The following is a 13,272-nucleotide window of genomic DNA, read 5'->3' on the forward strand; positions in this document are numbered from 1 at the left end:
ATTAAAGGTATATAGATCTTATCAAAACTTTTCCTTTATTACAAAGTTTTTTTTAAATGTACAAATTCAAACATCAATAGACTACAAATTGGGTGATTTACATATTTCAGAATTTAAGTGTGAAGAAAATGGACGCTACTTGACAGTATAGATAATTTTTTGTTTCTGTGCTCTTTTAATGTATTTTAGCAATACCTTGGTTTGTAAAATTTGCAATGACAAAAACTAGGGATCTGTAAGTATCAAAGACATCATTGCACTGATTCAAAATATTCAGGATGATCAAATGCATTACCCATATATTTCTGTGTGGCCAAGTATAAGAACGTATTGCCTACGAATGAGGAATGCAAGCCACAATCTAAAAAATATATATATATTTTGGGATGAAAGATGGCTCAGAGGACTAACATGGACCTGTGATATATAAAGGGAGGAACAACAAGTAGAAATAGAGAACAAATGACTTCATTACTTGGCACTGATGTAGCAATTTCTGAAATATGGAGTGCACTTGAGACATCAACATTAAGAAGGCTGAAAAACTGTAGAGGATTCAGAAAAGAACTGTGGGAATAATTGAAAGACTTGAAAATATACTGTATAGTCAAATTCAAATAATTGAAACTTTTCTTCATGTAATGAATAGATTATATGCAACAATGATAATCTGTAAATTCATACATGGGGAATAGAAACTGAATCCCTTTCTAACAGAAAAGATGTAATAAAATCTATCATCTGGAAGCTCATATTATGAAAAGGCAGATCCAAGACACAATACTCCTTAGAAGCATTTAGAGCTTCTGAAAAGCACTTAGATCATTTTATATAAAGAATTTTCTGGATTCCCTACTATTAAATATTTATTAGTCCATAATGTATATTTCTTTAAAACACAACTCCATTCACCATGAAGTAATTCAGGTTAATCTTATGACCTCTGTGCAGGAGAGAAAGAACAGATGATCACGTTTGCAACATTTCTATCAAGCATTAAAACCTCTGAGAAATCCACTGAACTCAAACAAGATCATGACTGAATTCAAAGAGCTTTGAATCATGTGTTTATTCACATTTCTATCTGGTTATATGCATGCAATTTTACTTTAAAGGCTAATGAATATAAAGGACTTCTTTTTCTCTCCTTTCTGCAGGTTAATAAAAAACCTCCGATTTTAACATAATCTAACCTAAGACACAGTTAAGTTAACTGAAGTCCCAGAAACAGCTAAAGGTGACAGCCAAGATGAATGAATATGGATGAATATGGATGAATATAATTGGAACAGGAAAATATCCTGCAAGTATCATATTTAGTCTTACAGATTAGAAAGACATTCATGCTCTTTATGCAACTTCATTTTAGCAAAGTAAAATCTAGATGCTTTATTTAATCACTTTGGGTTAGCAATAACAATTTCAATATTTTAACAATATCAATACATAAAATTCTCTCTTCTTCCTTCTCAGTGACTAACAAACAACCTTAAGCTAATATAACACACAGACTTACTCTGGCAGTCGAGACAGGATACCTAAAGAAAGAGAACTTATGCCATCATTGATTCGACCTGACAGCTTACGCTTCTGAACCCAGCTGACAGCAAACTCCAACACAATAAAAGCAATGAAGAATGGAATACTCTGAAAAAGAAATGGGAGAAAAGCAGTCACAACACAAGTAGGATTAGATCTGCCTTTTCAGTTTCCTTTAGGAAGAAATTCTTTACTGTGAGGCTGGTGAGGCACTGAAACAGTTTGCCCAGAGATGTGGATTCCCCATCCCTGCAAGTGTTCAAGTCCAGGTTGGATGGGGCTTTGGGAAACCTGATTTAGTGATCTAGTGGAATGTGTCCCTGACCCTGGCAGGGAGATTGGACCTAGATAATCTTTAAGGTCCATCCAAACATATGATTCAAAGAGCAGCTTATGCAGCCAGATACTTCTCAGGTTGACTTGCATCTTTCTAGCTATTATTGCGCCCTGATAAATAAAGTAAAGCTCTTCATGGACCCTATAAACAAGAACAACCAAGGCTGCCAAGGAATAGATACCACCAGAATAAATCCAATGCACTAACTTCATCCCGTATTACTTTCTATCGTCTGCACATAAATTATTAAATGGCATCAAAACAAAACACAAAAGCCTTTCCAAACTCATTTCTTATATTCAAATAAATGAGTGAAAGCATCAACATTTGTGGACTCCTCTAACCCCAAGGTAAAATAGAATCTGCTTTCAATTTGATATGTAAACAGTACTTGAAAGTGTTCAGCCACTGAATTTGGCATCCAACAATATTATCTGAAAGATATATTAGAGTTACTTTCTGCTTAACATATCTGTTGCCATGCTTTTTGCTGCTGATAGCAACAGCTCTTCCATATGTATTTTAAGTAGAGAACCCATGAATTATGTGAAATAACTATGAAACAAAGTTCAATGTGGGCCATAACACCTATATTCTTTCCAGATCAAGTAGCAACGGTGCTCCTTTTTTTTTCTTTCGGGTTGTACTAGCTGTCAAATCATTTACTGCCTTTCTGAAGAAAACTATAATGCTGTGCAAGACAAACATTTTTCACTCACAACGCTGCTCCAGTCTAGGATTCAGCTCACACTGTATATCCTGAGTCCCAGATCAATGGACAAGTTGAAAATGCCCAAGAACAGCACCCATTAGAGAATGATATGGATGTGACCAGTGGGGTGGGACTGGCAAAAATTATTGTGAAAACACCATGTTTCATCAGATTGATTGCTACAGCTGTTCTCAAATTTTCATCAGCATCAGCAGGGGGGAAGGGAGGTAGGTGGGGAGGGTAAGATTGAACAGTAGTAGTTGGCAGAGCATTTATTTAATTATTTATTTATTGATGTTGGAGTCCTAATAGTCCCTGCAGTTCATGGGAGGAAAAACTGATGAGGCAGTGACAGCACATCAGACACCAAGACCACCACCAGAAGGCCTGCAGCAAGGAATATAGGAAGTAGCTATTTTATTTGCATCAGATCTTTGTGTACTTGAATGTTCCTTAAACCACCTCCCTTGGTCTGCAAAAAAAGTTAGGTGACCTTGGAGAAGTTCAGACAACTCATTTTTGCTGGTACTAAGGCATAATATTCACACTGCGTTTTTTAAGGGATAGAGAAGTGCAAGACCTCTGAGACTTTATCCACTCACCAATATGGGAGACATCACACTGCTAGACTGGTCCCTGTCCCCCTTAGTCTTTTTTCGCTGTCCCATTCAAGTCACTGCAAACATATAGATCCACATACTGATACCTTCCACACTGCACTATAGGAGAGAGGTTGCTTCTGCCTATACATTTTTTAATGGAAGAACCATGTTGCTTCTGCAAATGCCATTGCATTTTGGAGGGTGCTCATTTCTGTTGCCAAGTGAGATGTGATCCGGGAATTCCTACCAAGCTGGGACACCAAAGAGACTAAGATGGATATAGACCAGATTGCTCAGTCGAAGAAGAATGGGATGATTCAAACCATGCAAGCAGAGAGAGATTTATAACGTCTAGGAAATGTGAAAGTTCATAAACTGCAGCAGCTCAGGGTTAGGTTACAATAACAGATGAACAGAGATTAATATCAACATGGCACTTTTTAATTTAGATGCCTAGCTTGCACTTTAACAGTGCTTTAAGTATCTAAAGGCCTGTTTGGGATACACACTAGCTGATGATAGAAAACATTTCGAAAACAAAGCTTATGGATAAATCCTAAACAGTACCCAGCAAATCCAGTGTGGTAAATCTTTGTACATTTGAAATCAGTAAAAAAATACACTCTATTAGAGGTCATTGAAGCATCCTAGAAAAAATATAAATGTTCCTTGTTTTGCTGTAACTGCTTAATTTCTAAGATATTTTTTTTCTAGTTGATATAATTAAAAAAGATTCCTAAATTACTAAACAAGCCAGATGACCATGCCTGTACATCCATCAGAGATAAAAATGGTCTTACTGAGAACCACTAAGAAAGATTTTACCACAAAATTAGGAGCCAGCTTTAGCACAGACTATAGACAATTACAAAGTCATGCAATAGCAGAAGCTGCACTGGAAATTGAAAGGGCTCAGGGCAGAATAACTGGGATCTTTTATTCAAGAAATGAAAATAATGTACAGGAAATATACAATTCCTGTATACTGCATGGCAATTCACTTTACCTAGCAACTTCTGAAATAGTTAAAATACTTGGCTTTGTACTAATACAACTTCTTTCCCATTGACTTCATTAAATATTTTCTTCCCACTGTGAAGTTGTGAGACAGCCAAATATTTGACAACACTTTTTGACTCACAAATAGGGAGTGTCAGAGCAAGGAGGATAAAGAAACATTCAGACAGTCTTAACCTCCTGCCCATCAAGGAGTTTGAGAAAGGAAGGTTTTATAACATACCTCTTGGTACTTGGTATATTACTACCTCTCTTCCACACACCCACATTATGCTGTGTCCAAAGTAGATCAAAGAAATCAACTATATCAAAACTAGTATATGTTATTTCTGTGAGTATAATACCTAATAGTTATTGTCATAGATCAGGATACTATCAAGTTAGATGCCATAAAAACACTCCTTGTCCCTAACAGCTTATCATCTTGGGATGAAGTGTAAGACAGCAGAAGGATAAGAGAAATAATACAGGAAAAATGGAGGCAGTCAGTAAGGTAGACAAGTTTCAAGTAGCCTAATCATTAGGTTTTTGGTTGGTTAGTTGGTTGTTAGTCTTTTCTTTTTTTTTTTTTTTTTTTTTTGAGGTGGGGGGGACGAGAGTGCGGGGTAGTAGTTAAAATGACAATTAAGATGTTTAAGGAACATGAGGGGGATAGGTAGCTCCTACATATCCAGGAAAAGTTTTCAAGTATTGTCCCTGAAAACAAAGTGGCACAAAATTAAGCAACAGCCACTGTTGACCTCATGGGTCAGAGATGGAAGATGGCCCCTTTCCATATCTTCTGATCTACAAATGTTTTACTCTGTTACCAGCTGCTTCCTTTTCGCCCATCACCAGAAATGCCTAATGGGGATTTGCACTAGTTTTTGTGGTTTATGTGAATAACTGATCTGTAACTTGAAAGTCTTACTCTGAATGCTGAATAAGAGGATTTCCCTTACAAGTAACCAATTCTTACACAGTGCAAAGGACCATGTTAAATCAATTTCTACTTCATACAGTTGCAAAAAATAATACTAAGTTGAAAGTCAGCATAAATTCATGATTTTATTACAAGCCTTGAAACAGTTTGTTTTCTTAAAGTCCCAGGTCCTCATAACATAAGATTCTCAACTTTCACATAGAATTAAATAAGCAGGTTCTGTGCCTCATTATTTAGAAGCAAAGCCTAAAAACGTGGACTGAGTGTAAATGTGAACTTAATCTTTAGGCTCTAAAAAGCAGAGAGTAAACAGAAAAGAAAAACAGTAAGTATTAAGTTTAATGCTTCCATTTTGGGGCTTTCAGAGGAAGGAACAGTGCACTCTCTTCCTGGGACTGACTACAGTCAGTAGACTGAAAGTCTACTTTAGTCTACTAGTCTACTAAAGTAGACTGAAGTAGGCTAAAGTCTTTTCTGCACATAAATGATAATTCCAGAAGGTAACAAGAAGCAAAGTGAAATTACGTTCATGAAAACTGTACACACACACACACAAAAAAAAAAAAGAGAACGACTGCCTCTGCCCATCTGCAGAACATCAGAGAACTACAACCAGAGAATACACTGCACAAATTAGACTAAGCTATGAGCCTAAGCTAATAGTTTAAGCTACCAGACAGCAATTATAGCAAAGTATAACTATACTGAAAAACCTTTTTAGTGTAACTTTTGCTAGGTACATATTCCCTTACAAACTTATCACAAGAGAGTTGTACAACAGCAGAAGCCTGCAGACACTTCTATAATGCAAAGAAGTACCAGGAATCCTTCTGCAGACTTTCATAGCTGTCTGCCCTATATCAACAGTCACAGGTTAGGCCAAGGTCGGAGCTGAATATTGCCCAGGTCTGCACGGGAGAAGGAAGTTCAGGGATGTTAAGGAACAGCGCTGGCAAGAAAATGAATGCTACTCAGCTGAAAATGTGGGAACAGTAAAAGGGATTGAGATAAGTACTAGACAGAGCTGGAGGAAGCAATCAGTTGACTAGGCAAAACTGTCAAGCTCTAGACAGACTTGCCTGACCATTGTGCTGTAGCTTTGTTGCAAAATGCCTCTGAGAGCAGTCCATCGACCAGACTTTGTATACACAGGTTGGATTTGCAGCAGCTGTCTGCTTACCCTATCCAAAAGGGCAATGTTTGCTGATAACCGCCATCAGTGATGGGTTGCTGAACACTGACATTCCCAGAAAGCTGCTGACACTGCTGTACCACTCTGCACAATCCATGATACCCCCATAACAGCCCAACAGCAGCTACTGCACAGCAGTTTGAAATATGTGCCAAGATATGTGCAATAGGTAGGACAGAAGGGAGCAAAGGTATCTCCTGGAAAGCGGACAAGCCAGTAGGGCAGGAGGGGAGGGAGGGATATACTGATGCCAAGGGAGTTTTCACGCCTGACCTCTGTACTCTTGCCTTGAAACTTTAGGCGTCTGCACTGTCCCAACACAAATATTTGTTCTCATTCTCTTAAACAATCTTTGTGTATTTTTTTTTCTTTTAAATAGTGATTCTAAATATATGTGTATATATATATATAATTATCATTATTATTTTTGCTTGCTTGAAGATCTGCAAGGTAGAAGCCTAGCCTGAATAGCCCAACACAGTATCATGCTTTCTGGTTTACTCAGTTCAGTTTGCTGTCATTATATCACTCAGCTCTGCCAATGTGAGCAATGTTAGCACCAACCTTCAGATGTGGGGTGCTCCTCTGAAAGCTGGTGTTGGGAGAAAGCATCCAAGCCTTCACTTAAAATACATTAATAGAATACTTGGCTACACAGCCAGCAAGCCATTAATAGAATACTTGGCTACACAGCCAGCAAGCCCAGGAGTGAAAGCAGACGGAGAAAGACAACGTACTTAATGTTATTTTAGATGTTCTCCTGCAGTCATCGCTTCCCCAAGCCTTTGAAGAGAGGCAGGCAGTGGCTGCGCGCAGGGTGGGCGGAGGGGAGGGATGGATGCTGCGAGGGGAGAGGAGAGGAAGAGGCTCTCACCTTTTCCACGTAGTCGGGCACCTCCTCCAGCGTGCGGAAGGAGCTCTCTCCGGGCGGCACCACGTAGAAAAGAGCGCGGAGCTGCTGTCCCGGCGTGGTGGCCCGGGGGCCGCCCGCTGCGCTGCCCATGGCCCCGCTGCTCTGCGCCGCGCTGCGCCCGCCCCGGCCGCCCGCTGGGCTCTGCGCGGCCTCCGCAGGTGCGCTGGGAGCGGCGCCTGCAGCGCGGAGCCACCGCGGCCGCGCCTGCTCTGGCCCCCAGCCCTCCTTTCGCTTCCCCTTGGCGCTGGGGGTCTCGCAGCCTGCTTTCGGGAAAAGCCTCTCGTTTCTCCTTCAACCGTGGTGCTATGCAGATCTTTAAATTATCGCTATTATTTTTCATTGTCATCATTTTTTCAGTGGATGGCCAACTTCTCACACACTGATCTACTGCATTTTCTTTCTCACTCTCCAAAATCCCTAAACAGCAGAGCTCAAGATACCCCTTTTCAACTTTTCCACCAAAAAATATTGTTCAGTTTTTGAGCCCTGCATAAATGCAGTTTTATTTATTTATTTATTTATTTTAAATCAATATGTTAGTATTTTTGAGAAACAAGGCAAGGTGTGCTCATCAGCTCCTTTGTTCAGCTGCATGGGGCAGCCAAGCACTCATCCTGTTCAATGTTTTTATTTTTTAGCTTTAAGAAGTGTTTATTGTAGCTCAATTTTTATATAGCTCAGATTAATATAACTATGTTGAAGGCAGACTCTATCAGGATTTCTTTTAGAAAGGAGTAAAAAACAGGGAAATATAAAGAAACAGTGAAAACAAATGTGTGCTAGTGTCCTGTAGAAAATGACTTACAGAAACAGGAATAAGAAGAGGCTTTGTACATTCAGTCCATCAATCCAAAACTCAGGAGAATGCATTTCCCTGTCAAATGTTTGTCAATCACCCTTGATATTATTGGCATTAGTACAAATAATAAGCTTTGTGATAAAATAGATTGGCCAGAAATAAAATAACACGATGTCCCAATGACCCCTTCCTCTCAAATGTTCGGTTCCACTTAAAGCCTTTGCAGAAGAAATGGACTGTAAATCCTGCTGTAAAAGATTTTGCAACATTTAAAATCCTTCTAGTTATTAAACTAAGAAAAACTGTCTACCTTGAAACAACCCTTATTTTTGGAAAGGAACTATAACAGGTAATGTGAGCTGAAATTTTTGAGTAAGGAGAAGAAACATATGTAGAAATTGGCATTAAAATAATTAAAGTAAAGCACATTTGCTGTTTGTAATCATGTTGCAATTTGAACAACAGTTGAGGTTTAGATTTAAACAATATTCTGCAGTTTGAACAACGTAACAATACAATAGTATACAAAGGTCAAATTTACTGGAAATATTTTATGTTAAGCTGAACAGAACATGAGTATTTGAAAATGAAATATAAACTAGATTTTGGCATTCTCTTAATGTGCATTGTTTATGCTAGTACTGTAATACAGGTAAAATTGATTAACAAACTTATTAAAATTTTTAAAAGTATAGCTTAGTGTTCTCAACTCCAATGTTGATTAATGGCAATTTGTGGTTCTTATAGAACTCTGGCTATTAACATCTAAAACCTCAGTACATTGACATGAGAATTTTAAATTCACCCACCATCACACAGATCTACAGCATTCTAGTTAGATTTTCAGGGTGCTAAAAGTCCTCACAGGCAAACACACATGATAAAAAATGCTTGCCCTTTCATTTAGGTTAGCCTAGGTAATTTTACAACATTAATCTCACAGTCAGGCTGCTTGGCCTCCCCAGAACCAAGATGCTCATTTGCACCATCCCAGCAGCATGCTGAGCCACTCTTTGCTCCAGTGCTCATATTCATCTTGGTCCCCTGTCAGCTCACAGAGTTAAAGTGACCAAACCTGGTCTATTCCTCTCCCGCCGACACCCCCAAAAAAAAAAAAATGTTATCAGCATTATCTGTCTGGGGACTACTCTGAGATATGAGGAACAATTGCTAGGGCAGGGAGTCCAGGGCTACAAAAGGTGAGACATTTCAGGTAAGATGGAACCACTATTTCATATTATACCCTTCCAGGAAAGAAGATAATCCAACAGTTTTTTGGGACTCAGCACTTTCTTAAAAATTACTTTGGATCCCCATTTCAGTGTAAATTGTCACTCAGGTATCACCACACTGAAATTCGCATATTCAAAACTAAAATAAGCAATTTGGTTTGATTATACTTTACAGGGTAAGCAGATGGGTTGTGCTTTCCAGCTTCTGTGTCCAAGGAAAAATAGATGATAGCACTACAATAGCTACACCTCTAGTGAGAAGAAGAAAAATTTTAAATTCTATCTGGAACGCCTGAGTTTTAGACAGACGTCAGTAATCTGGCTGTACAAATGTAGCTGATGTTCTCTATTTAAGCTTTGAAATTTAGCATGCAGTTTCCAGTGCTCACTCTTCTCTTTATTAAGAAAGGAATGGAAAATTAAACATCCAGGAATGTTGCTTGAGTGGAAGTTCTAACCTTCTAAAAAACAATGTCTATTCAGTGACCTTGCATAATGTCTTTTTAGCAAAAGACGACTTTTTTCATTTAAATATTTCATTTAAATATATCTATATATATTTAACAGAAAAAAAATGGACGAAGCAAAAAAAGAGCATTTATTTCCCATCCTGTGCTGCCACCAGAAATGCAGAAATGATGTTCTCTCTGGAGACTAGGATTCTGCTGTTGACTAGTAGATCATTCCAGTAACTAAGGCAACAAAAGCCTCTGTTCTACTTAGAGGAAATTGGGGAGCTGGCCTAACATGATCTGTAGGTGGATCATATTTTGTTTTCTCTAAAGAACTCCATCCCACCCACTTCATGAACAGAGAACGCCCAGACACTTCCTGTTTGGGTCTCTCTGAGCACTAAGCCAGCACTAAATAATAAACTCATAAAGGGAATTAGGGCAGGTTGAAATTGGGATGGGCGATATAGTCTGCCTTGGCAATCATTCACAGCAACCTGAATCACATCCAGAACTGAGCTGGGCTTAGAGACTTCTATTTATGTAGTGATAGCTTTGAGTATAGAAACACTTTATGTAAGTATATTGTGTAGATTAAATAGGGTTTTTGTTTGTTTGTTTTCATGTATCTAAGTATTCAGAACCTTTATTCAAGCTTGGCAATGGATGTCATTAGGGGAGTGCTAGATGCAATAGTGTAATTATTATAAAACTGGTATTATGAAATATTTCAAATGTGTTTGCCAGTGATAAACCTTACATTGTATAACACCTGTTTTGATTGTTTGGGGTTCTTTATCAATTATTCAAGTTTTTGTTTCTTCACATTAAATAAACTATATATATTAATATGCAGCTCTTACTAGCAGCATAACTGATTCCAAAAGCCTGAAGACAGGGATGTGCTATATTAATCAACATCAAACCATGCAATTAACTACTCACTATGAACTTCAGAGTTGTTTCCATTTCTTCTGTACAGGACTGCTAACCATAGAGCAGTGTTCAGATGTGATAATTTTCAAGTATTTGTTCAATTCACTGTGATTTGTTAGCAAAATCAATTTATTCAAAGGTTGCCAGAGAAAGTAATAGACCCTTCAGGTGATCTGCCAGAGAAACTTTCTGTGATACTATTCTTAGAACTGCATCCTCTGTGTTTCTTTGTTATTAATACCTATTCTTGATCATATTGCAGGATTTTTTATTATTATTATTTATTTTATTTTATTTTAAACAGTGGTGTGCCTGATATCTTTTATCTTTCTCTTCTGGAAAAAATATTTTTGTTATCATTCTTAAAATTTCTTAAAATTTCTTATATTCCTTTCTCTGTTCCCTAGTATAATAATAACTGAAATAATTTGCACCTTAGACCGTGGTTCCCCACTGCCAGCTGCTGACTTTCTGTCAGAAAATGGACAGCACTGCCCTTTCCCTCCCTGCTTCTAACAGGACTCCTCAACTCCTTACCTTCCCCTGGCACCAAGACTGACAGGATTTCACATGAGTTGATTTACCTCACAAACTCACATTGCAAGAAATTAAGCCAGAAAAAAAAGTAGTTTTTATACTTTACTACTGCTCTAGTGAGCTAATTGGCTCATGAGAGAGTCTAGGGAATGCAGAAGTTGGCATGAAAGCCCAGAAGACAAAGGACAGGACCACACAGCTACAAACCAGAAATGGGAGGATGAGGTGGAAACAGGACTTCTTAATTTCAGCAGCAGCAAATTATTAGATCAGATGAACAGCTCATGGAGTCACTGCCTCCTGTGCATTTGCCAAAAATATGGCTTCAGCAGGCTATCATATGTCAGCATGCAACTACATCCAAACAGTTGACACTTCCTTTACATCACCACTTCAGTAACTGCCTTTTTCATAGATTTTTTTTTTTTTTTTGGAAAGCCAGTCTCTAGCAGGATGGAAGCTTTTTCTGTTATTTGCTTATTTGCATAACTATATATGTTATATGCTATGGTTTATGGATGGGTTTTGGCTGGATAGGAAAGAAAAATATTCCCTGTTACCCCATATTGTAGCTCTACATGTGAGTAGGGTAGGGAGCATCCATAGGGAAGGAGAGGAAGATGATCTCCATGGGATTGACAAGGGGCAGCCATGCTGCAAAGAAACTGGAAGTGTATAGTTCAAGAGGTATAGAAGATGGAAGATGAGAAAGTAGTGGTCTGATTAAGGCAGGAACACAACACTGCCCCAGAGTTGCAGGAGGAAGGCTCTCCTGGAGACCAGAGCTTTGCAGAACTTGTTGCAACGCAGAAAGCCAGCTGAGGCTGAAAGATGAGAAATACAGGATCTGAAGGTAGTGGCCCACCCTATTAGGACACAGTGAGCAGCAGGGGAATTGGCATTTGTGCTCTGAATTTCTATTAGTCTTCAATCAGAAAAGAAAAAACTCAGTTTTCAGTTTTTCAGAAATACAGAAGTATTTCAAAAGTTGTTTTGTTTTAGTTTCTATTCTAAAAAAAAAAAAAAAAAAGAAGAGAGAAAAAAACCTCTTTGGTGTGGTGGCTATTCTGACTGCAAGGAAGATGGGGAGGGAGGTTCATCCCAAAGTTCTGACTGATTTTTGGGAGCCAACCACAAGCAGAAAGCCCTCTAATATGTTTGCATGTTAGCCTTCTTGAACAGTGCTGTAATGGCAAGAAGTTCCCAAGAGAGCCTAAGCAGTGGTTTCAGCCCTCCCCCACTTCCAGCTGCACACTGTGCACTCTCACTGCTTTCCTTGTGTAAGCTGGGGTGGTCACTAGAACTGAACTGAGCCATTTTAACAAGCTCCATCAGCAGAAAAGTTAGCCCAACAAAACAAAAAGCTAAAAATGTCCTAAGTTGTTCTGGACTGAAGTCAAGAGACATTCACATGGAAAGGATGATCAGGAAAACATGGCAGTCAAGGCTTTACCCTGATTAGGAAAGCTTGGGAACTTCCGAGAATCAAGCTGATCTTGGTGTCTCGTCTAAATTCTGTAGAAAGATTTTTCAATAAACAGGCATGTGGCCTGACTAAATGATTGTTCATCCTGTCCACATGCCTCAGTTCCTGAGCTGTTGGGCTGCACATCTGTCCATGGGTGTGCTCCTAGGCTGCCCTGTCCATCAGGTGTTCAGCTACCAATTTGCATAACTGGTGAACTCTTAATTAGGTCAGTAATTGGCATTCCCCAAAACTGACTTCTTTGACTGCTTATCTCTGTGCAAACTAAAGTAGCTCCAACAAGTTGCTTTAAGCCATAATACTGCTTTTAAGTCCCACATCATCTGACTTGCCTATGCCCAGTTCTGATGCAGACACAGCTGCCTAGTGAGTCAGAAAGCAGTCATCAGGGTACTCAGTCTGAAAAACAAGGCAGGAGTTTATTTTAAAGGTTTTTATTTTATTTTTTCTCCCCTGGCATTTTCTTGTCTTGAAATACTTTAACCTTTTGTTCCCACTGAGGAGAAACGTGTTTTGTTTTTTTGGTGGGAGAGGGGATGGGATGGGAGTTACTGGAAAAATAAATTCCATCTTCAAGGCAGGCCTATCAAGTAACT

The 13,272-nt window shown here is 38.7% G+C and overlaps 1 protein-coding gene across 4 annotated transcripts in view; it reads right to left on the reverse strand.

Annotated features, from left to right (window-relative positions):
* Window positions 1–7,646, reverse strand: part of AGMO (alkylglycerol monooxygenase) — a 195,274-nt gene extending 187,628 nt beyond the window's left edge. Inside the window, exons 1-2 of one of the 4 annotated variants that reach the window (XR_013946815.1) lie at window positions 7,196–7,645; window positions 1,517–1,647 (exon numbers count right to left, since the gene is read on the reverse strand). Coding sequence is in view for 3 of the 4 variants with exons in the window: in XM_080580944.1 (XP_080437070.1) it covers window positions 1,517–1,647; window positions 7,196–7,324 (260 nt within the window). In the remaining variant the exon portion in view is untranslated. Of the gene's footprint in view, window positions 1–1,516; window positions 1,648–7,195 lie in introns of all 4 variants that reach the window. The other 3 variants (XM_080580944.1, XM_080580942.1, XM_080580943.1) reach the window with 3 other exon arrangements.
* Between the last annotated feature and the right edge of the window lie 5,626 nt (window positions 7,647–13,272).

This window comes from Anser brachyrhynchus (assembly GCF_964034855.1).
Source record: "Anser brachyrhynchus genome assembly, chromosome: 2".
Classification (NCBI taxonomy): Eukaryota; Metazoa; Chordata; class Aves; order Anseriformes; family Anatidae; genus Anser; species Anser brachyrhynchus.